Genomic DNA, 23,947 nt, shown 5'->3' on the forward strand with positions numbered 1-23,947 from the left:
CTTGTGGTGTCTTGCACAAACAACGCGGCCATATGGTGCCTTTCTTGAGTGACGTGGATCAAGTTGTTCTTGAAAAAGACATTTAATAGTTGAGCATTACTTTGAATTAGTTTTCGGGGGAGCGTTTACACTTTGATTTGTTTGTTTTCCTAAAATGAAATTATAAGACACCGCCCCCAAAAAAGCCAATTTCCCTTGACTCTGCCTCCATGAGAAATGGTAACATACGGTATTTTAAACATGCTCCATCCAACCTACTTATCATCAGCGCATTCAAGAAAAGAAAGTCCCGATGCAGTAAATGCCAGATCTAAGGCAGGGAGATATAAGGCACACGAGCCTGTATGTTATTTTGATGGGGAGGTGATAGAGCTGGAGGTTTTAAAGGTGAAAGGTTAAAGATGCAGCCTTTCTTTGTCAGCACACAATGGGCCACAGCAGACCAGGCTCCAGCTGTATTGGCTGCTTCTTAAAGCTTTCTTAGCCTCTGGCTATAATGATCAATAAGATGTCACAAGGATTAGCAACAGAGACCACACACTGGTCATTTGCAGTGCACGCTTCTGCCTCAGAGAACTGTATGGACCAAGGCAAAGGCTGCCCTCGTCTTAGAAATATCTCTACGGATTAAATAGTTTTGATAGAAGCCATGATAACCTATTAAACTGTTATTTTGACCCATTTTATTATTTTATTCAATTTTTTTTAATACCGTATTTAAGAACTTGGGGCTGAGGGAGTGACAGAGTGACTACGTTTACATGTGGTCAACAAACCTTTTAAAACTAGAATATCCGCAGTAGTTAGGTTTTTAAAAGCCATGTAAACACGCGCAATAACTGAAATGTGCCCTTATTCGGGCTTTTAAAATTCCAATTGTGGAGGATATCTATGGGGCCATTATTGTAGCAAAAACATTTACAAATGTGCATTTCAAGCCACAAATGTGTAAAAAGAATCCCTATCTATAACCACATTCACAAATGTGTAACGTGTATCTGCAAATGCGTGACTGAAGTCACAAATGTTTACAGAGAATCTACAAATGTGTGATTGAAGTCACAAATTAGTGAGAAAAAAATGCAAATGTGTACATTGATTTACATGCGCAAACACATGGTTAAATGCGTACAGAAATCCGTAAGCATTCAATCTGTAATACATTTATACATCATGTTTCTCTTGATTGGCTGCTTGGCGATATGCAAATGCATTTCTGGAGACTTGTGGCTCTGTAGCTGCGCATTCAGACCACAAGAGGACATTTGTGGGTTTTAGAAACACAGCGACACATGGTAATTCCCCTCTGGTAGCTGTGAAGTCATGCAGCATCACCATGCAGGTGGATTGAAACTCAAAAATCAGTCCAATTGAAAACCAGCCGGAGACCATATCTTTATGCTGATCAATCCGCCTCAGGGTGTTCGCTAAGTCGTCGCAAGGTCGCGGGGTGTCATTATGAAGAGAATAAATTGAGGAGGAAAACTTTTCCTTGAGGGCGACCAGTGCGCTGCTGTGGCCTCCTCAAAAGTGAATCATGGCGGGCCACTGAAGTAGTCAGCCGACTGAATTGCACAAAAAAAGACACGAAGGCCACAAGGAGTCAACCAATCAGAGCAAAGCTGTCTTACATACAGGGATGCACATGCAAATTTTGGTTTGGTTCTCAGATGGTTGATGTTTGGTGCTAATTTTCATGACACAACGACCTCATGGGTGAACGCAAAGATTTACAGCACATCTGGGCAAAGTTTCAACGAAGGGCCCACACGCCATATCCGCCCTGTCCACAGTCTCGAAAACGTCAGTGAGTTGTGCTCATAATTCCAGCACATTTTAAAAATATACAAAAAATATAGACACGTGACATTTTTTTGTGTGAATGTTGATTAAACAGTGACTTAATGTTAATATGTGGAAATATGTCATTTTGTTCTGACATGCCCATGCCTACCGTGACGTTAAAACCCATCCGGGCGAAGTGAAGTTGTGTTCCATGTTCGTAAATGTCACAAAAACAAGTAAACTACCAAAACCCCCCAAAATTCCTGATGCATTTTCTGTATTGATCGTATAGCAGACGCTTTTAAATCATAAATTGGCGGTGTGGTTGTTGACTGGTTAGCACATCGGCCTCATAGTGCGGAGGTCATGGGTGTAGTTTGCATGTTCTCCCCATGCCTGTGTGGGTTTTTCTCGGGTAACCCCATTTGTTTTTTGTCTGTGTTCTGCGATTGGCTGACAACTTATTCAGAGTGTACCCTGCCAATTACCCGAAGCTATCTGGGATAGGCTCCAGCATGCCCTCAACCCTTGTGAGAAGATAGATGGAGAGGGTGACAGATGGATGGATATTAAATAAATTAAAATGTCTGAACACCAACAGAAAAAAGCACTGAAAATGACAGTTCAGAGATAACTCAGGAGCTTTTTGAGCATGGAGTCACAAAAGGGGAAAACACTTTAACAGGTGTGTAAATGCCGCATCGTTCATATTCATTGACACAAACATACTACCTGAATGAGAGCAATTTTCACACCTGAAAGGCAGTCTTTAGGCAACACTGTTAGTAAATCATGTTATTCATTTATTTGCCCATGCTAACTCTGCTATGAGGTTTGCACTCTACACACAACACTTTAGTGTATCTGGCCCATACACTTTATCCAAATGTCCCTCTTTCAAATTTTATATCCCATTGTGGCCTGCAAGGCAAAAATTTTACCCACCCCTGGTATAAGTGTGTCTATTCATGGCGGGCCACCAAGGCACGTGTGTGTTTGAACAGAGGTTGTGTGGGTGAATGCTCTAGGGAAAACATATGCTCGTGTTGACTATGGGGCAGGGGTTGGAGGAGGTGGTTGTGGTGGCGGGGGGCAGGTGGCGTGTGTTGGGTCAGGGGTCTACAGCTGTTGATAGGATGGTACACTGACATAGAAAGGGGGATTTGATGCTTTGAAAGAACACGCCAAGCAACCGTTTGAATATGATTGATGGAGTCACCAGGCAGCATGTAAAAGGACTGGAAGTGAAAGTCTCCAGGCGATGGGAACACAGATGGGATTCGCATGATATCCAAGTACAATTATTAGACAGCACAGAGGAACAATTTCATTGAAGTTACAGATTGTTGGGGGCCTCTTTTCTTGACACTGTATGCAGGGCTGCTGCCAGGGATTTGGGGCCTCATGGAAAAAAACACCACTCCTAAGGCCACAGTTTGAAAATACTTTACTGTACAATACTGTATGAGTCCAATGATGTATCAGGATGTGGTTTATCTCTTAAAGAACCAATACTGTCCAGATGGCCTATATTACACAAATAAGTTCCCTATTTGAGATGGGCGTATCGATTTTTATTTTTTTTTTTTGGTATCAATATATCGATTCTCACATTCTCACAGTTACCCCATTTGGTATTGTCACGTCATATCATTATCCACAGCGCTTATGCTGTACAGGGAGGGTGCTGGAGCCTATCCTAGCTGACTACGGGCGAAAGGCGCACTACACCCTGAACAGGTCGCCAGCCAGTCTCAGGGCAGACATAGTGAGTGGGAACCGAACCCATGCTGCCCGCACACAAGTCAGGCAGATGTACCACGACACCATCAGTGACTCCATTTGGTATCAATAATCGATAAATATTGCCAAATATCAATACCAGTGAGCATGTGCCATTTTCAACTGTTTTTGGTTGTTTACTTCACTACGCAATTGCACAAGAACCCCCATACCTAATTGAAGCTTGGACTGGTCCGGATTAGTGTGTTGAGGCCTTTTGGGCTAGGATCACGAGAGGTCAGCTGGGATAGCCTTCTACGAAAATAAATGGTATAAATGAACAATTTTTGCCACGTGAATTGGCTGTGTAAAAATAATTTGAAGAAAATGCAGAATAGAATGTAATGTTATTGATTACATTACTAGAAAGAGTATAAGTATCATATTGAATATGTAAAGTGTGGTACATTTTGCTGAAGACAATATCCTTCCACTGTTTTGGTACAATTGGTAAAAAAAAACAACAACAACCTGGAACGATCTTTTTTTATCACCAAAATCAATATGCGTCACATCAATATGACACCAAAGCTTCACACTGCGTCAGAACTGGAGCATTCTGGGTGATCCTGATACCTTGAAAGCGTCTATGAATGCTCCAAACACAAACCCAGTCAAGTCAGCTGTTACGCTACACGGGAATAACTTCAAAATAAATACCAAGTCATTAATGTCCATATATTATTTGGAAAGGTATAGTTTATTTTGAAGTTGGCCTTTTTACGTATAGCATAAAATTTGCTGTGATTAGCTTGACTTCTTCTTCCCGACAGTGTACATGTAAGTCAGCAGGTACTTGAGGTAAAAAAAATAAATAAATAAATAAAAGCCTCACATTTTTTAAATTTTTTTTATTCAGACGTATTTGAATTACTCGAGGACCTGCTTCTGCCCTATTCAGAGACATTATACGCACATGTACTACTTGAGCTCACACTCCAGTAAACAACTAAACAATCTTACGCCAATTTTGTTCATGATGGGACAGTTACCCCTGCCAACATGGCCACCACGTCGGCACGTCTGTGAGCCTGCTTCAGTCAAGTGTAAATATGTGACAGCCGCCGCTCAACTTGGAAATATGTGTACCTGTCCCTGGCTGTTGATTGCGCCACAGTGGCGCAAAAATAATTATTTGGGGGTGGGTATTTTATGTATTAAAAAGAGTTTTTTTTTTTTTCACGGGTATTGTCACGTTGAGGTGGAGGTTGAGGAGGCCCCAAGGGCAGGGAAGCGAGGAGTGGGAACTTAAAGGGGTATTTATTAAACAAAAACAAAAGGAAAACAAGGAACTCGGAAAAACTAAAATATCAAAAAGTGCAAAACAACAGACACGAACAAAACACGACTGACAAAACTAAACTTGACGAGACAGGTAGGAAGGATGCGGAGCTGGACACTAACAGCGACAGGAAACAATGAACCAACAAGAAATGAAAGCAACCAGGGACCTAAATACAAACACAGTAACGAGACAACGAGGAGCACCTGGACAAGACACAAAGGGTTGGAGGGAGCTGATTGGTTCACACTCGGGAGTGAGACGACAAGCACAGGTGAACACAATCAGAGCACAAGACAAACACTAAACAAGGAAACACATGAAACTAAATACTAACTCAAAAACAACAACTACAAATCATGACAGTTATGGTTTGATCTAATCACTAATACTAATAGAGACACGTCCCTGAAAGACGCCCCTCAGCTCCGTAACAGTCACCGGCGCCCCCTCCCCCTCCTCCTCCTGCGCACCGCGCGCACACACAGACACAGAGTCCAGTGCGCGCGCCTTCGAGAACGCGAGCGGCGAGTGTTTACAGTGAAAAACGTCTGATGATGCTAAAGATGGAGAAGCAAAATAGAAAGTACTCAGGGGCACAAAACCGAAAATTAAACAGGGAGATGGAGAAAGACTATGTAGGCATAAAAAACAGCTTTTCAAAGTGGTTGAAACTTGAAAGATAGGTAAGTTGTTATGTGTCAGCGTAGTAAGAGCCACACATGGCTCAATAAAACGTGCAATAAAAGTTTGAAATAAAAGTGTTATATTCCCCACAAATTTTTTTATTGTAGACCACATAAAAAATGAAATCGTTATGTTGCTATGTGTCTAAAAGTAGGTAGTTGCCCCCTTGTTGCGAGACAATCACGTTTAATGGCATTTTGGCCAATTACAGCCAATTCTGGAACTAACAGACTTGACTAACAGCGACTAACCTAAGAGGCATTTGAACATGATTTTGTTTTTGTCTGAAGTCCATTGGTTCTGGGTCCGTTAAATCGAGGTTCAATTCTATTATACAACAATTATTTCTTTCTTCTTTCTTTGTCCCTGCATTGGAAACATGTCCATCCCATAAAAGCCGTAAAAAAAAATCCGAAAAAAATTCAAGAAGTTAGTATTAGAGAATATAAGTCAGTGATTTACGTATATGTCTGCGTTTTATCTTTAACAGTTGGTTTTCTATGAATATGTTTACACTCGTGCTTTATTATTTAACATTTTAATTTAATCAATAATGAAGTTCATTATTTTTTCATATATCTAAACAAGATATGTAGTCAAACTGGACATTAAAGTAGCTTACCACTAATAACTTTAATGACTGTATTCTTTTTGTTTACATCCTTTGATTTGTTTTAATTAGTACCGTAATTGGATCTATGTAGGTATAGAAGTACAACGTAGCGTAAGGCAGAGCATTAGATTTCAGATCAGTAACAATTGAGACAGGTAACAAGTAGGTGGAAAACATCAACAATCTGTCTCATGACAGAGGCCAGCGCGAAGTGTAACACACCGATTCGGGTCAGTTATCAGTCACGAGAGCACTCTAGGAGAGCTACAGCACTCGAACAGGCTCTTGCGCTCAAATTCAAACCACAAACTGAGACCAGTCAGTTCAGTTAATCTGTCACCTAAACACAAAGACCGAATTGCAAGCAAAACAAAAAATGACGGCCATTGCATAGGATAGCATACTTCATGGTGCTAGAGCAAGAGCTTTAAGCCTAATCATGTGTCGAGCCGCACTGCAGAATGGTGCCAAAAGAATCGAGGTCAGTGTCACCAATGACCCCTCACTTAGCAAAATACAACAGTAGTACTTTCTAGAACCGACACGGGGACTTACCAGGCTACACAATTAAAACTGATGGGGACGGCCAGGGAGTTATACAACCAGTGTGCCTGCCAGCAACAGCACGTCAAGAAAAGATCTTTGAGAAATTGTCTTAGATAGAAGAGAATGGCCGCATTAGCAAAGTAGACCAGGCTATGGAGCATGTCAGCTCTACGATGATCGTCACACACAAATTAAGCTCAGAATCTGCATTGATACAAGCAACCTAAACAACCTAATCAAGCTGGAACACCACTGCGGGCCCTATTTTCCTGCCCAGTGCAAAACTTATGCAAAGTGTGGTCTAACTGTGCGCATGGGTGGAGTTTTGTTTGTTTAGGTATTTTAGTCTGTGCACACTGTTAGAAATGGATATTTGCGCCATTGTGGGAGTGAACACAGCCAACTTGGGAGCGGCTCCTCAAATTCCCTTTAAATTTAGCACAGGAGAGGTGCAGTCTACATGGTCCTACCTGTGCGTACGTTTTTTAGGAACTTCGAAATCTCCACTGCTTGCTAGTACTAGCTAACGCTTGCTAGCCATAGCTAGTGCTAGCACTGGAGCAACCGCTAAACATTGACGACAGGCGGCAATCCTTGAATGTTATTTCAGGACATCGATGTGTTGTTTAAGTCGATAGCAACAGTTTGTGATGACTAACGGCCCCAAACAGAGTCTGCAAGACAAGTCAAGTCAGCCGTTACGCCGCGATATGCTGCCAGTGTTCTGCCAAATTGTCCCACTCGTGTGAGACTTCCTAACCATAACCCACCGCTCTGTCGGTGTTGAGCATGCATGCGCAAGCGCACTGGGCATTGTTAGGATGGGTAGGAAGGAATTACAGAATCCCGGGAACAACTTCAAAACAAAAAGCGTTCATCGGCTTTGATGTCTGTATATTATTTGGTAAGGTAAGGTTTATTTTGAAGTTGGCCTTCTTTTTATGTTGGAGGCAGGCAACCATAAACAAATGTTTCTGTGGTTAGCTTGACTTCTTCTTCCTGACAGAGTACACGTAAATAAGCGGGTTCCCTCAGCAGAAAAAAACCCCTCAAGCATTTTTATTTTAAATCGAGGTACCCGAATTACTGGAGGATTCATTTCAGTCCTGAAAATTAGGAAACTACACTGTGATAAAAAAAACTAAAATAAACACTTGTAGGTTTTTCTTTAATTTTATTTTGTATTCATTTAATTTTTATCCACAATGATTTGTTTTTTTTCTCTCTAGTATGCATGAGTTGATTTAACAATCAAAGTATGGATGAGCTTTATGCTGTGATTTGGTTTTGTCAGCTTTTCATCACGTGTCGTACTCATATTAGTGCTATTTTTGCTAATCTTTGTTTGTTCGCATTACTTTATAAAGTTGTGCTCAAATTTGTCATAACCACAAACAGAGCTATAGCTTGCTATCACATTTGTTGCCTTGTTAAGGAATTAATCATCATCACCTGTGTACAAATTCTTGTCGCTCAACGGGGAGTTATGAAGAGACATTGTTTTGTGCTGCTTCCTTTCTGTCTGAACCATTGTACTGAGTGTCATTGATGGGCACAACGATTATCATCATTCATATCTCAGTGTAACTGTGTAATTTAATAGCACCACAAACCAAGGCAACAAAAACAACTTGTAATTTGAAATAAATGATCTCTCTTTTCGTAGGCTTTTATGGGGACCACTCACTAGAGCCGGAAAATAATGACAGCATGGGTAAGTCAATCACCTATCTACCTGCCTACCTGCCTCTTTACCTACGTACCTATCCACCTTTCCATCAATCTGACATCAGTTCATTTTACTAATCTAATCCAGACTGCATAAAGCTTGCCATGGATTGAAATTTAGCTAAAGTTTGACTCCTCTCCAGATTCACAAAAATAAAAGCACGTCGTCCATTATGGATGGTCTGGGGAAGCCCAGAGCTTCACTCAGGTCTGAGCATCATACGTTTCCTGACTGGGTGACACTTCCAAAAGATGTCCACCAGAGGGTAGTATACACTTAAAAATAATGCCTCTTACACAGGTCAACTACCATATTCTGAAACACAGAAAGAAAAAGGCAACTGAAATAAAACATGACATCCATTTATTAATGTGTCAGTGTCAGGAAAAAAAAGTTACTGATGTACTAATTGTTTGCTCAATTATAATAAAGTCAAGAAAATTCAATGCAAGTGCAAACCTACAGTGACAGAGCTGCAGTGTGCGATCAAAAGATGCCAGAAATGTGCCACTCTCAGGCAGAGACTCAGAACAAAGAGGCAGGGGTGAGGTGATGGTCCAATGTTAAGGTCCAGGTTCAGGCGAAGTTCACCCAGGACTCCCATTGCTGCCATTGCAGCGCCAGGTGGCACGAATGAAGGGTCAGAGGTTGTACATAGTTCAGAAAACGCTGACCTCGACGTGACTCGCTGCCCCGATTGTCTACAGCTCTCCCCCGGCCTTTCTCATCACTCCCTCTATAAACTTGTGAGAAGAGAATCGGCAGGCTAGAGGTGAAAAAGTGGAAGCAAGTCAGAGAAGAACTATTGAACCTGCACACCGAGTGAATAACCAGCATTGTTGTGTACAGCAGGAGGAGTCGTGGATTTATGAGGCCAAACCTGATAGGGTTGTAAACTTGACGAGTTGGGCTTGTGGCCGTGGCGACTCACTCGCTTGCTATTGGCCCGATTCTACCCTTAGGATGCCTCAGTGCATGCATCGGGTAAGGGTGATGCTCAGGTCAAGGGGGCCTGAGGCAGGCCTTGTAAATGTTCTAACAGGGCTGGGAATTCAGAGACCCCCATTCAGTGACCAGAAACCTAGGTCAGGGGCCAAATAGCTGCATTAGCAACAGCTGTTTTCAGCACTATCCCGTAGATTAGCTTCCAATCATCCAAAACATAACCCAAGTGATCTTATTTCCGTCACTTGTTTATATGACCCTTTTTAAATCAGATTTGCACTGCAATATTCGAGTTTGATGGCAAGTTAACTGAGGTTTTCATTATAAATTGAGTGCACTGGAAGCGGGTCTAACCTGTATTATGAGGGCGGACGTGATATAGATGAAATCTTGAAGAAAAAAAAAAACAACCTGCTACACCTGCTTTCATGAACACTCAGATGTAATTCATTCATCAGTTAACATATTGAAATCCATACTTGAAATCACATGTTAAATTTCATTATCACATAAATCAAACAGTGCTTTTATATGATGTAACTATTTTCTTTATATCGGAATTGTCTATGGATTTTGTGGGTACACACATGCACACTGATATACGCACACACACACTTTTTGACAAATAGCTACAGAGGAGTGTCAGGTGTTTATCAAGCTTCTTTGGTGACTACTTCTGTTCCATTGTTAATCACTACCAGCTGCCTAGTCCAACACACTAATATAGTTTTCCACTTCCATTAATTTGTCCCTCAATAATTTCACACATATGCGTTATTACTGCACTGCCATACTGCATACAGTTTGTGTGCATCCCGGTTAAAAGTGTAACATGGTCATAAATTTGCAAAAACGTCACTTCTTTATTTATGTGAGTCACATCAGTATAGTGCACAATATTTCATATATTATCATTTCTTAAATGTTTTTATCGATTGGATCATGAGCCATTAAATCATTGTTCATCTGCAAAGTTCAGCTCCAGCTGCAAACAAGGTAAGGACTCCTGCTGCACGACTTGTTCCGGGCCAACAGAGGGCGCTAGATGCATGCTTGATGTTCCATTTTAGGAACCTCGTGCCGCCTGGACTCGATGAACTCAACATCCATATGGAAGCACTTGGCTGGATCCCAGCTCATGCATTCCCTTTGTCTTCGTATATCTGAGTTGACTTTTTTATGTTTGAGTCCAAAAGTCATTCAAGATCACCAGGTTTTCATTTTCCTGGGAGTAAAGCACCAGAGCTCTCAAATGTTTTGGACAGAGCTCCCACTTTTTGCTTTACTGTTCTTTCCCCCCCTCCCAAATAATTTTTTTGTGTTTGAATCGAATGTTTTGTGGTCGATCAAACTTTAATGGCATGTTTCTGAATTACTGATTCTTCTTCTCTTTCTCGCCCGTTGTCCATGAAATATGGCATGAGTGAAGTAGTGTGTTTACAACTATGGTTTCAGTCTTTAATAATTTATGCTTACCCTAGATGTTATTCGCCCAACTCTTTTCCTCTTTTGGTGCCCGTTGTGTTGGCGTTTGACTCAGGGTCAGCTTGTAGCGTATTTGCAGGTCAGAAAGAAATGGGCCACGTTGTTCCTGTGTCATTGCCTATATAGCTTATTACTTAATATACTCCATGTATTATATGAAATGTACACTTCTGCAATTAACAAAATATCAGTCTTCAGAATCAGAATCAAATTGTATGTCCAATCCAAGATTTCTGTCTATATGCCATTCATGTTAACAAAAGAAAAGATACAATAATTAACGCTGGATTGTCATCAATTTCCACTTTGTTTCTGTTATTGAATTAATGGACAGGGAAAAAAGCGAATATTCTATGTATGTTCTGCCACGACTGCACGGGCAGCTTGTTTTTTTCCCCCCTCTAGAGTTTATCTAGGCTTTATGGGGAAATTAGTCAAAGATTATTTCCATATGTCGATAGGTCCTCCATGCAGTTACGTGGACTTTTTTTATAGGCTCAGATTCTTTTCACCTGTATTGAAGTTGCAAGTTGTGCCTCAACAATGGAGCTTTAGCAGGCATGGCATGTTGATATTTGTACCTGAAATTTTGCATTTTAGATGTTTTCTGCATTAATGCAAGCCAAACATATCTGTTGCAGTTGCTTATTTGCATCTTGTGTAAGGTAGCAGACATTAATAACCACAGTCATTCTGAGGTTCAATTTGTAATCCCACTATGAGTGAGTAACATCTTGAGGTCTTGGTGGAAAGCTTTTGATAGACAAATATGCCTCAAGTTGAGTCTGCATTGAACACAAAACCAAAGAAAACAATAATAAGGTTATACCATCTGCAACAAACTCAGTTCTCAAAGATTGAAGTAAACATCAAGAATAATCTAGTTATACAATATCCTCATTTGCAACTAGGCTTTGATGAGGTCATATTGTTTAACTGTCATATTGAAATAATTATACTGTATTTCTCCTTGCCATGAAACAAATGCAAAATGAAGCTTGTGATAGTCTTTATTTTTGAAATATCAATAAGGCATGTATAGGAATATTTTTTCACTCTTAAGTGTTCATTTACATAGCTGGACTGTGTAATAAATTGCAGCAATCATGTCCCGTCAAACTCTCATCACAATCGAGCTGGTCTCACAGCAGGTAAGACTTACTGTAGTGGCTGTTCCTAATTATGAGTCAAATTTCTACATTTTCATTTTCTGTGCTCGTAGGAGGTAGGGCTTCAAATATATTCTCATTTCTTTTATCCATATTGTTAGTATCATTGCATTTCTTGTCAGTGTCATCTCCTCAGTGATCGCATCAGGCTCTCTGATACATTTTACCGCAGTTTGCATTCATTGATCAGTGAGTTATTCTCATGTAAACCCACCGACAGCAATGAATGTTTATTGCAGCATTTACAGGTGCAGCCAAAATGTCTGGTCCCTCTAAAATGAATTCTTCTTCAGCAGGCAACCGCCACGAATCCAGCATTGGTGAAATGGTCCCAGTATAAATTTCAAGAAGATAATGGAACATGCGATGTGGCTTCCCTCAGGGTACAGTCAACGGTCGATGGTTTTGGCTGAGTTCAAACTCACCGACAGCGTTGAATGTTCACTGTGGACACCGAGACAGTTTTTGGGCCTCACCGTTGCTGTTTGATCGATGGCAGATGTTTAACTGGACTTATAGTTTAAACACACACAAATGTTTTTTTTTCTTATTGTTGCTTCAATTTGTCTCAGACAAGTGGAAAATCCTACACAAGCTTGCCGGTTGTTTTTAAACAAATGCGGTTGCAGATAACAATGATATAGTGTTTGTAAATTTGCTACGGTTTCAGTTCTTTCTGTGATATAGTTTCAGCTTTCATCAGTGGGTTAAATATGGAAGCCTTCAAACTTAAGTGCCATTTAACGTTTTGCGTGTGTGTTTCTCTTGGCCCGAGTGGATAAGCCATGTGCCAGAGTGCGTTACCACCCATGCTCATGTTGAGGTTTAAATGACGTCGACGGCAAACCAGGAAGAATGAGGAAGATGATGATGATGATGCAGCGGCGTGGATTTCCTTAAAATAGCTCTTCGGATATGGTGGAAAACTTGCTCATCGTTTTATCTCTTTTCCTCACCTTCTTCAAAATTGGGAGCAGTGCTGTCGTCTGTCTCCTTCCGCCTGCAGCAAAAGGGGCGAACAAAAGAAGGGGGAAACATCTGAAATAGCATGAAGAAAAAGGGCAGAACATGTTGTCAGTCTGGCTTGTGGAAGCAGTCGAATTAATGTTTCTAAGTGTGATCAGAGAATGTGGCTGTGCCCCACAGCTTAGTGCACTGCGGTGTTGTGCTAGTTAGAGATTACTGTTCCCTTTACCCTGCACTGAACCTCAAGCTTCTGCTCTGGGAGTGCGCCTTCCTGTGTTCGCTTCTTTGAGGTTGGAAAATCATGCAGCCATGTTTTATTAATGCCCTCAATGTCTGTCTAGCTATCTGTGCCTCCTTCCTCTTTCCTGGCTTACTTGCTTCCTTCAATGCAAATGACGAAATGTCAAACACTTGGGATACATTTAGGCTACTTAAGTCATTGGAGAATTTTTTATTTAATTTAATTTTTTTATTCACAAGTGAGACCTTGTAGCTAGTCCGCATTGCAAGTCATTGTCAAGAGATTGGTTCTTGCTTTGTAGCGTTGGCGTTCAGATCAGTACAATGAAAGATGACTTTGTCCAATCAGAAGCTCTAATGCACGGGTCTTCACACAATGTACATTTTCAGTGTTTTCATTAGCATGAGTTTGAAGTATTATTCTACGTATGCAAATTCTTAGAAAAGGTTGTTTCCTTTAAGTTTTGTGAGAATTTCGATCTAAAGATGTCACTTATTTTTTTTCAGCTTTAGTGCAAAACCTATAGGCCATTTTTGTTTGTTTGATGTCTCCTTGCCTCAAGAATGCATCGCACTGCATTTCCGTGCTCAATGTGTTTCCATTCACGGACAAGTAGGGAATTAATAGTTTTTCAGACCCTCTGGCTCAGGCTAAAGTGGCTTCCCTCCTTGGCACTTGGACACATTGGCTGTGAGCCACAATTCTGAAACAGCTCTTCCTCTCATACTACCTCCCCAGCTATTTTTTTATATAACCCAACTTGTAGGTTGATTGCTACATTCTAATTGTGAAGCATGACAATACTTCCTTGTAGATGTTAGCACTGAAACTTTGAAGAACTAAGAAACTTGCAAAAGTATAGCGTGTAAAAATAGCTGGGCAAGCATGAGCGCTTGACAGGGCTTTGAGTAAAGAGTGCAACAATGTGACTGAACTAGTGTGAACCCTGCATCGTCAGCACATTCCAGGGGTTGGACAATGAGAAGCACACAGTGTACTCTGTCGTGTTGCCGGCCGGTCTACAGCCAGGCCTCCATGCTGCTGTTTTCGAAAGCGGGTGCAAATTGAAACAAACATGAATTAAGTCAATACTACGTAAAATGGACTCTTGTGTGAACATGAAGCTGAAAGGTATGCAGTGCTAGCCTGTGACCGCGGTACTGTGATAGAGTGAACATACTGTAGGCTCTGTTTTGATTTAGAGAACTCACCGGACGTCACTTTGAGCTCCACCAACCAGATGAAATAGCTTACTTTTCTGAGCACAGTCTGAATGTTCAAAAGCTCATAGCTGTGAATATGTTCACCACCCACATACACGACTGGATGTACCAATAACCTCACTCAATGATTTACTCACTCTCTTTTTCTACAGTCTGCAGTAGTGTGAAGACAAAAAGTTGCCGGTTATTGATCTGTCTTGCAATTTAAAAGAATGTCCAAGGCAATGATGAGCTATACAGCATAATGAAAGAATCACGACCACCATAACTAAAATGCCTTCTCAAAAATACTGCTACTAACCATCATTTCACATTTCTTGGCATCCAATACATAGAATTAGAATGGAACTACACAAAGATAAAATCTCAATCACCAAGACTCTGAGTAAGACTGTTCATGGCCAGCCCAAATCAGCCAATTTGCTTTAAATATTGTTCCACTCAAAATCAGCTTGAAGTAAGATAACACGTTTTATGGCGGTCTAGAAGTACAAAAGACGTTTGCCAATGCAGTTGCGTTCAGTTTATATCGTGTATAGCTGTCACACTACAAAATTGCAGAGTGGAATGGTAAGGAATGTAAAAGTGCAGGTTGGCAATAATTTTCAATATTACTCAGTCATTTATTGGTCTAAGTATGTTCTGTAAAAGTATGCAGATTTGGTTTTAAATTCTTTGGCTCTAAATCGAAATGAAACTGCTGTGCTTTGGGTGTGATGTTTTGTTAATTGATATCTAAATTTTATGGATGTACTTTCAAAAATGTTCCCATTGAATTTTGGCGAAGTACATTTGATGAAGTCATCGAAAAATTAAACTGTTGTGCGCTCTTCAAAACTACAATGCCATTCAAATCACAATCTTGAGGGAAGGCCGAGCTGTTGTAGTCTGAGCTGTATTACCTCGGGTATCTTTTTCCGGTGCTTAGTTCTAATCTATTTAAGTGTTCAAAGTCAACAAGTGAAGCTCACTAGTATCGGTAGTAGACTCGCCCGGCCCCGCTCCAGTTGAGGGACTCCTTCGGGCCGACTGCCAAGCCTTTCTAGAATCACTCAGAATCCACGTGCCATGCATCATCCTGCCAAGGCTGCAGGCATTCACTAGCAACCTTGACTCTGGCCAACCCAGCCCGTCTCTCCACTGCCAGCTTGCTTCTCAGCATTAACCCGTCACTCTCAATAGTGACGCTTTCCTCCAACGCGTCATGCCGTGTTTCTGACTTACCTTTCCCTGCTTGTCTTTTGCTCAGCTCGTCCTTGTAGCCGTCATAATTCTTGCCTTTTCCTCTGCTGATGTCCCTGTCTGTTTACTGTTTTTTTTTTGTGTCAATATATTTAGTGTCTCTTTGCCGTGCACCTTTCTGAACCCAGTACAGAAGCACTTGATCATGTCAATCTGGCTCTCATTGACTTATCCACTTGTGCAGCACGCCTGAAAGAACCGCATTGCATGTCACACTCCTCGCTCCTCTCCAAAGCTTTGTCGGCTCATTTCATGAATGCTGAGGCTGATGAATATGTATCGCGTGCTTTTTTTTTCGCTGTAGTTTGGAGAATTTCTGACGAAGTGGGATGAAAGCACCCTTTTGTGGGTGTCGTCTGAATTTAACCGTGACATTTCTCTGGAGTCCGCAAACATTTTTTTTTTCATCTGCAACAGACTCAGACGTGCGGATTCGCTGCACCATGCAGTAATATGTCGCAATGTATTTAAAAGACCCTTCCGTCTACTCTTGCCAATATAGTCACAATTGTGATTGAAACATTTTAAAATCAGTTGGCGACAGAAAGCTAAACCAGACTGTTTGATTCTGACTTTTTCTGCCCACATGCAGTCTGTTCTACTTTACAGCCGAGACGCAGCCTGTGGCTAAAGTTTTTTTTTTTTTTTGGGTCGAATAACCCAAGCAAAATGAGTAGTTGTTTGCGCGGAGTGGTTTGTGATGGTATATGCTGTTTATTGGAAAAAAATATATTCTTTTTAATATAAATGTTACTACAAACTCCAGAGGGATTATATAATAGGCACGGATAAACGAACTAAAACTATGATGTTTCAAATGTTTCAAAACCACATATTTAGCATTTTCTTTGGGCAGATGACGGGCGCTCTTCCTCCCGTGTTCTTCCGCCTGAGACTAAACCATCTCCCTTTTTGTGCCGGTGCTCTGTGATTCCCATACATTTTTTTTTAAACTGAAGATGTACTCCTTCACAGCAGTACAGTGTGTTTCCGCATCACACCATCAGGGTCATTAATCCACTGCAATTTTGGTAACCCGATCAATTTACGCAAATGAAGTTAAGATCTTTTTTTTTTTGTCCCACTGTATTACAACGCACATGGTCCTGTGTGCTTTCAAAGTGCTGGCTAAAAGCGTGACACTGGAAGTAAATGAATAGTGTGGTGGTGAAAGTCAGATAGGTTGAATTCAAAGGCTGATCCTCCGCGTAGAACTTTGATGACTGTTGAGGCCGGTGCTTTTCTGAGTTACTCAGAGACTTAACCCTCCTCCCTGGCACCTTCCTCCTCTCTTGCGGAGGAAAATCTCTGCTGAATTCATGTCTTCTTTCAGATTTCTAAGAGGCGTTAAACCTTTCTGGATTAAAGGAGGTAATCTGACAGGCAGAAGATTGTATTAGCCAGAGTGTTGGCAGAGCTTTTAATTTCTCCTCTCTTTTCATTTCCCTCCTCACAGCCCGTCTCTCCTGCTGACCTGCTAGATGGTATTATTTTGTCTTTCTTTTGAATTACAGAAAAAAAAAACATCCACATCCTCACCACTATTCACTCTCTTCTCTCTCTCTATCCCTCTATTTCGCTATCTCCACTCTTATGCTTTTCCCCTACCTCTCGCTCTTCTCGCAGTGACAGCATACTTATGTGAACCCATGATTTATCATTTGCTAATCCGTGCTGATTATGGAGCTTTCCGCACAGTCCTTATCTGTTGCTGAGGCCGCTTTTCACTCCATAGCTGCCAATTATCTTTCAGGCTGCCTGCAAACAGATTTGTCTCTGTCAGCCAGCTGCAGAACTGCCACCAAACCGCTTACATTTTATATAAAGGACATATTACGTGGATCTCCAACAACTAGCTCCGTGGATGGTTTAAATCGAGGCAGTTTTGGTTTGAGTACTTGTTAAGATAATTGATGGCGGTTTCCAATTCCGTCTTTTTTGTTTTAGTAATCTGCACTTCTAATCATCTCAAGCCTTCACCCTTAACAGACTGTAGGGGCATGAAGAATAGTACTAATCATCCCTCAGTAGGGAAAATGCCAAATTCTGTCATGCCAAGTTTTGACCATTATTTTCGGTTTTAAAGCTGCTTGATGCTAAAGCGCAAGAAGAGGGGTTATCGTTTTGCTTGCATGCACTCTACATGACACGACATGACTCAAAGCTGTGATTTGTTTATATCAAGCTCAACATTTTGCTTGCGTGACCAATCTACCACCGACACTTTGGTCTGACAGCTGCAGTGGCGTTGCCTCACTGTGACTCACGCCACACTTTGTGAAGCCAAGGTTAGTGACAACATGAGGTTACGGCGAGCAAGGCTACGCCTGTGGGGAGGGTATGCAGATCATGGTGCACTCAGCTGATGCGCTGTCCAATTGTCAGAGTAATGGGAAGCGACGTGCACATCAGAGCAATGTGGGTCAGAGCGCCAGACGACCGGCCCGCGGCCTGTATCTGCTTTATTAGGCAGGCAATGTCTAATCTGCTGTAGCTCGACCAGATGAAATATCTCTAATCGACCCTGATATTCACTGAACACACATTACCATCTTCCCTCATGCTCAGAAACCCACTTATAGCACAGAGGGGCCCGTGTATTTGTCGTGTAAAAGATTCAAATGTTGAATCATGCTTATTTAACCAAATCATTAAGATACTGTATGTGCTGTTTCGGTTTAAACATGGCCAAATGCACATGTGCCAACATTCCGTATTTTCGTAATTTTTCTGGACTTTAAGACCAATGGTTTATTCGGAATATGATTTGATTTGACTCTTCTTCCTTATCATTTTTTTTAATATATACATTTATTAACACGCGAGGCATATTTTAAAGTAGAGGGTTTTTTTTTTCGCCTTTTGCAACGTGGACTGGATTCAGATTTTTCAGCAGGCGAAAATGGGTCGGATCGACTTTGAGTTTAATAGGATTCCCATGACATGGTCAGTGGCTGGTGTCTGCAAGGGAGGAAAAAGTCGGGAAGGGAAAGGTTCAAATATAAAGACGGGGTCGGAAAGGGGGAGGCAAACTTTTGCGAGTGTTTATTTAGCACCTGTACAAGTCCATCGCAGCCAGAGAAAAGCGACACATGCGAGCCTTGAAGTGCAATGGCATTTTCTGCTCAAACAGGTTTTTTTTTTTTTTTTATGGCAGGGGGAAGACGCCTTGAGGAGTTCAGTCTGCGAATCTGCCACAGCCTCATCAAAGGCAGTAATTTCCTGTTCATTTCTGGCTCCCATCCCCCAACTCAGAGCTCTTGTCTGCTAATCCCACCCCTGCACACAACCCCCACTCCCACCCTCTCCCAATCCCCACCCTGGGCCCCCCTGCTGCTGTCCTGCCTGCCTGTGCTTCAGTTTGCTGCACTCTTGGTCTGAGGAGTGCGGTGGGAGGCTATACGCTTTGTGTGTGGGGCTTGCAGTTCAGTTGAGCACTAACAAATCCTCATTGTCCCATGCAAGAGTAGTGTCAGAGGAGACTGTCAATTGTGTGTGGGTGTGCGTGTGCGTGTGTGTGTGTGTGTGTTGTGTTTTTTTTTTTTTGAGGGGGGGTGCATTGCTGTCTGGTTTCTATTCAAATCCAGGTACACACAGGCCTGATAGGGAACAAAGCATGTAGAGGGGCTTAGAGAGCGTCAAGCATGGGACCAAAGTCCTTCGAGGGCTCAGCTGAGTCCAGGCAGGGCTGAGTTGAAGGGTCATAGGAGCTGCTTACACAACTGCTGCCCTCTCTGAACTGAGCACATCACATTAGCTCTGCAAGTGATGCTGGGAGGTCCCATCATCTGAGGCACAGTCAGGCAGGACATCAGAGATATTGATGGAAGACCAAACAAATAATGTCAATGGCAATTTTGTATAAATATGATCAGTGGATTACTTTACTGTATTTAAAAAAATATTTCCCCCCATTTTATCAAGAAATATCTAACATAGGGAGACTTTGAAGTTCGAGTCTGGCCGCCACTGAAAACAGGTCTAAGACTTTACCGGTGATGTGTATCGGGATGGCAAGACTCTACATGTACAGGTATTTTACTTTGCTTTCAACTAGGAGGTTAGGACGCACATATTTGCTTTCTTATATGAAGACTTGATTTTCCATGAAAGTTTGTTGTTATTGTGCCGGCATTAAGCCCTTGTACGTTTGCAGCAGCCTCGTGTTCATCTGTAAGCTGTAGGGATGTTTTTGTTGTCATTACTCTCTTATGCACTCAACCTTTTGCAGTGGATTAAGAGCTTTGGACAAGAGCAGACCAGGACAAAAAAAAAGGCAACATAGGAAAAACCATCGTTTCCTGTCACTGAATACATTCCAATGACTCCCCATGTGAGTTGATGGGGAAAACCAAGGAAAAAGGAAATATAGTCTGTGCGAAAAAGACATTCTCTCCTATTCGTCATCTATATTCAGCCACCTCTAAATTTAGACCTCCTATTCTGCATTTCCCCTTTCTTGTATGCAGATTTAGAAACTGTGGCACGGATTCGGTTTTAGAACATAAACCCTCATTATTTTATTATGTTACACAATTTAAAAATTATCACCAATGATTCCTTTGACTGGCGTGCAAAGCCAGTTGGAGAGGCAAGAAGACCACTTTGAGAATCCGAAAATTAAAGGGAACATCTTTAACCCTTCTCGATCCCCATTGGCTGGGGATCCCCTCCCATTGCAGCAGCAGCTGGCTGCCCAGTACCTCCGTTTCAGCCTCTAATGGCTGACCTACCCTGTCTGGGCTGCCCCGCTCGCTTTTGTCTTCTGTCTGGCTCAGTTCCTCCCAGTCAAACATAGCTACTGCCGGCTGCAGTCGACATTCCCACAGAGCAAACACTGAATCTCTCACACACACGGACGCACACGCACACACGAACACTTTTCACACTCGGCACACTTTGTCCAGCACACACAATCTCTGTCTCGTTGCTCTCTCTCACATACATTCTTTTCAAAGTTCTCCCACACACAGAGTTTCTGTCTGCTTTCACTCACACACACACACAAACGCAAATACTCGCAAACTCACACTCGCTCGTACAAAAACGTTCATTTCCATGCGCTTTAACATCACTCATGCCACTGTGTTGGCTGGAAGTAAAACAGTTAAAACTATTAATTTCACACATAATTGTTTAAGAATTGGTTGGTAAAATTTTCGTGAAACTTGAAACATTTTACACCGCAGTCAGGCTAATAATGAACACACGCCAAAGTGCTAAAGACATGCATTATCAGTAAGGTTTTTAAGCGAGAAGAGAACATCAAACAGTTCAAATACTTACCACCAATGGCACCAAAAGTTGGACAACTGCAATCTATGGTGGTAGAAATGGGGCAACACTTCCATAGTCAGGGATTAAAAAAAAATGGCCTGTGTGGCTGAAATGGAGTGAATGCGTCCCTCTCTGTCTGTATGTCTCACCCAGACACATGCACAAACACACACTGGAGCACAATCCTGACATGCACTCTTTCAGTCCGATCTCCCTGCCGCCAGTGGGACCTCAGCCAGGAGTTTGCAAATACAAATGGCTCACAAATCTCTCTCTCCCTTTTTCCCCCTCACTCCCTCCCTCTCGCGCCTTCTGCACAGCTACATAGATAAACAAGAAACCACATTCCCACATGCATCCACCCCCCACTCTGCACAAACACACTCTGCACACTCACGTGCGCACACTCACACAGGAACACTCTCACACACACACACACACAGACACCCACACGCACCCCCCCACACACATACACGCGCGCACACACAAAAAAAAAGACAAGACACAAGTTTGGAAACTGCTCCACATTTTCGTGCATGCACTATATATGAGGCATTTGATGGACAGCAACACATAGTGTCGTGTGGAGCGAGGGTGTCTGGGATTGGTTGGAGGCTTGGAAGCGGAGGGGGAGCACAGGCTGCTGCGATTGGTTTGCGCTCACACCATTAAAAGGAGAATGCTTCTCTATTGAATGCCAGCCAGCATGGGTGGAGTCTTTGTGACATGGCTCTGGAAGAAAAAGCGGGGGAAAAAAAACATCCAGAGAGACATATGATAGAAAGTATGATTTTACGAAAGGAAAACAACTTGAAGATGCAAATCAACATTGTTGTCAAACTTCACTCAAGAAAAAAACTGAACGCTCATTGGAGCATCCGGTTTTATGGATAACTGAAGCCCATCCCAGCTGACTTCATGCGAAAGGTGGGGTACACCCTGGACTGGTCTCCAGTCAATCGCAGGGCACATGTAGACAAAAAAACATTCAGACTTACACACCTATGGGAAATTTGGAATCCTCAATTAACCTCTCAGGCATACTTTTTGGAATGTGGGGGAAAAAGCCAGAGGGATGGAGCAAACCCAGGCATGCATGCAATCTCCACACCGAAATGATCCAAATGAGAGAACTACTCCAAAAATATTTCTATTACTATTTATTTTATTTCAAATTGTATACATAAATCATACATACACAATTTCTCTAGAATAACACACACTCATACATTAGACGTAATCTGAAAATTGCCCCTAAAAGCTGATTTTCTTTTGCGCTCATGTACTGCTACTCCAGGCGGCCCAGATTTTCTGGTATCCATTCTCAAAAGCTGAAGTATCATCGAATTAAAAGTCATTTGATAGATTGAGATGTCTTGTGTTCAGACACGTTTGATTGTTTGAGAGCTTTCTTACCTTGTTAACACTTTCGGATGTCAACACCCAAACCTTCGTTGGAGCTGTCACCGCTTTCTGATCACACGTGATAAATCAAATTGTATTGTATTGCATTGTAACTCATAAAACCGAAGAACAACAGAATGTCCCGGATATGCGCCAATAATTGCTGATGTTGACCGAGTGTGTGTGAGGCGAGAGCGTTGTGAAATGGCGATGTGGTGGAAAAGACTATTTTCTGAAAAATTTCTTGACGTGTTTTTTTTTTTTTATGCAGAAAGATATACCATGATTTGCACACCGTAAAGATTTGGCTGGGCCCTATATCTGCTTTAAGGTAAATTAGACTGTGCCCAACCAACTTTATGACTGGTCCTTTGTAGCAACTGGTATGCCTTAAAGCTTTTGAGATTGCTCATTACCTCACCGGTAGAAGCGACACAGTTAACAAAGTTGATATATACGTGGCTGTTCGTTGTCACTGGCCACTTTTTTGTGTGTGAAGTTAAGAAGATGCCTCGTTCACTTAATCTTGGAGTCGTATCATCAAGCATGATGTCACTGAATTAATACCGAATTTTTGCTTTTGATTGCATTATGTCATACTAACTAACTTAGTTCCAGCAGCTGGCGCACCGACGCACTGCTCCTTGGCAGGTCCTTATTATCATAATTATTATTATTTTTTTTTATTATCAATTTTTGGACCAATTAGGTGGAAATTTAGTGGATCTCCAATTATGTGATTATTTGATAAAAGAATCCTTGGGATCATTGATTCTAAAAACCATTCCATTGTGTCAACCCCTTTTTGAATCTATTCTACAAGGTTTTATGGACAACCCGAAGAAGTGTATTAATGCAACAATACACAGCTTTGTCATGACCTCCATCAAAATAAGAAAGAATGAACAGCCCTTATTAATGGCATTTCATAGGGGAACGATGAATTATCTTTCTGGATGATAGCCAAAAATATAAACAATTTTAATTTAAGTTGCAAGTTATTTTCTCTAAAAATAATTTCATGAACCCGGTTTACACAGATCTTTTCTACTTGATCAAAAACACAAATTGGAGTGATATATGACTACAAATATGATATCAGTGTCCTTGCACTTTGTGTGTTTCCCTTGATGATGACGTAGCGAGGCCTGGAGCGCAGCCAAATTTTTTCATTCACAGCTGATTAGATCATGCTGACCTGGATAACGTAGCGCTCCATGCTCAGCAACACTCTGGCACACAGGCCTCTTTATCAGCCTAACCAAATAGGGTCCCGGCCCTAGGGAATGGCAATGGGCTTTCTGCACATATCGCTCCATGACGTCATAATCTTTGCGGATAATACAGTTTACCTTATTCCGGTTTAGCCCAATATTACAGCCATGTATTAATAATCTCGAGTAAACAGTATGTGCCTCAAAAAGGCTTGTGCCCCTCCAAAGCGACAAAAACAATAACCTTGCATCGCTGTGTTCCATTGTGCACATCATTAAAAGCTACCATGGATTTCTGAGTGATGTTGACCTCACTCATGATTACGTCAGAAAACCGTGTAATTCCCAGACACCGCA

At 41.7% G+C, this 23,947-nt stretch overlaps 1 protein-coding gene and 1 long non-coding RNA gene across 2 annotated transcripts in view; one reads left to right on the forward strand and one right to left on the reverse strand.

Annotated features, from left to right (window-relative positions):
- Positions 1-23,947, forward strand: part of nr6a1a (nuclear receptor subfamily 6, group A, member 1a) — a 103,722-nt gene that overhangs the window by 14,234 nt on the left and 65,541 nt on the right. Inside the window, exon 2 of the mRNA XM_088301407.1 lies at positions 8,362-8,409. Coding sequence (XP_088157533.1) covers positions 8,362-8,409 — 48 coding nt within the window. The remainder of the gene's footprint in view (positions 1-8,361; positions 8,410-23,947) is intronic.
- On the reverse strand, positions 11,847-21,234 carry LOC148344666 (uncharacterized). The gene is made up of 2 exons (XR_015844302.1): positions 20,982-21,234; positions 11,847-13,023 (listed from the first exon to the last, which is right to left on the reverse strand). It is a non-coding gene; the product is annotated as an uncharacterized LOC148344666 (long non-coding RNA).

This window comes from Idiotropiscis lumnitzeri, chromosome 1 (genome assembly GCF_059441095.1).
Source record: "Idiotropiscis lumnitzeri isolate Australia: NSW breed Sydney's pygmy pipehorse chromosome 1, RoL_Ilum_1.0, whole genome shotgun sequence".
Classification (NCBI taxonomy): Eukaryota; Metazoa; Chordata; class Actinopteri; order Syngnathiformes; family Syngnathidae; genus Idiotropiscis; species Idiotropiscis lumnitzeri.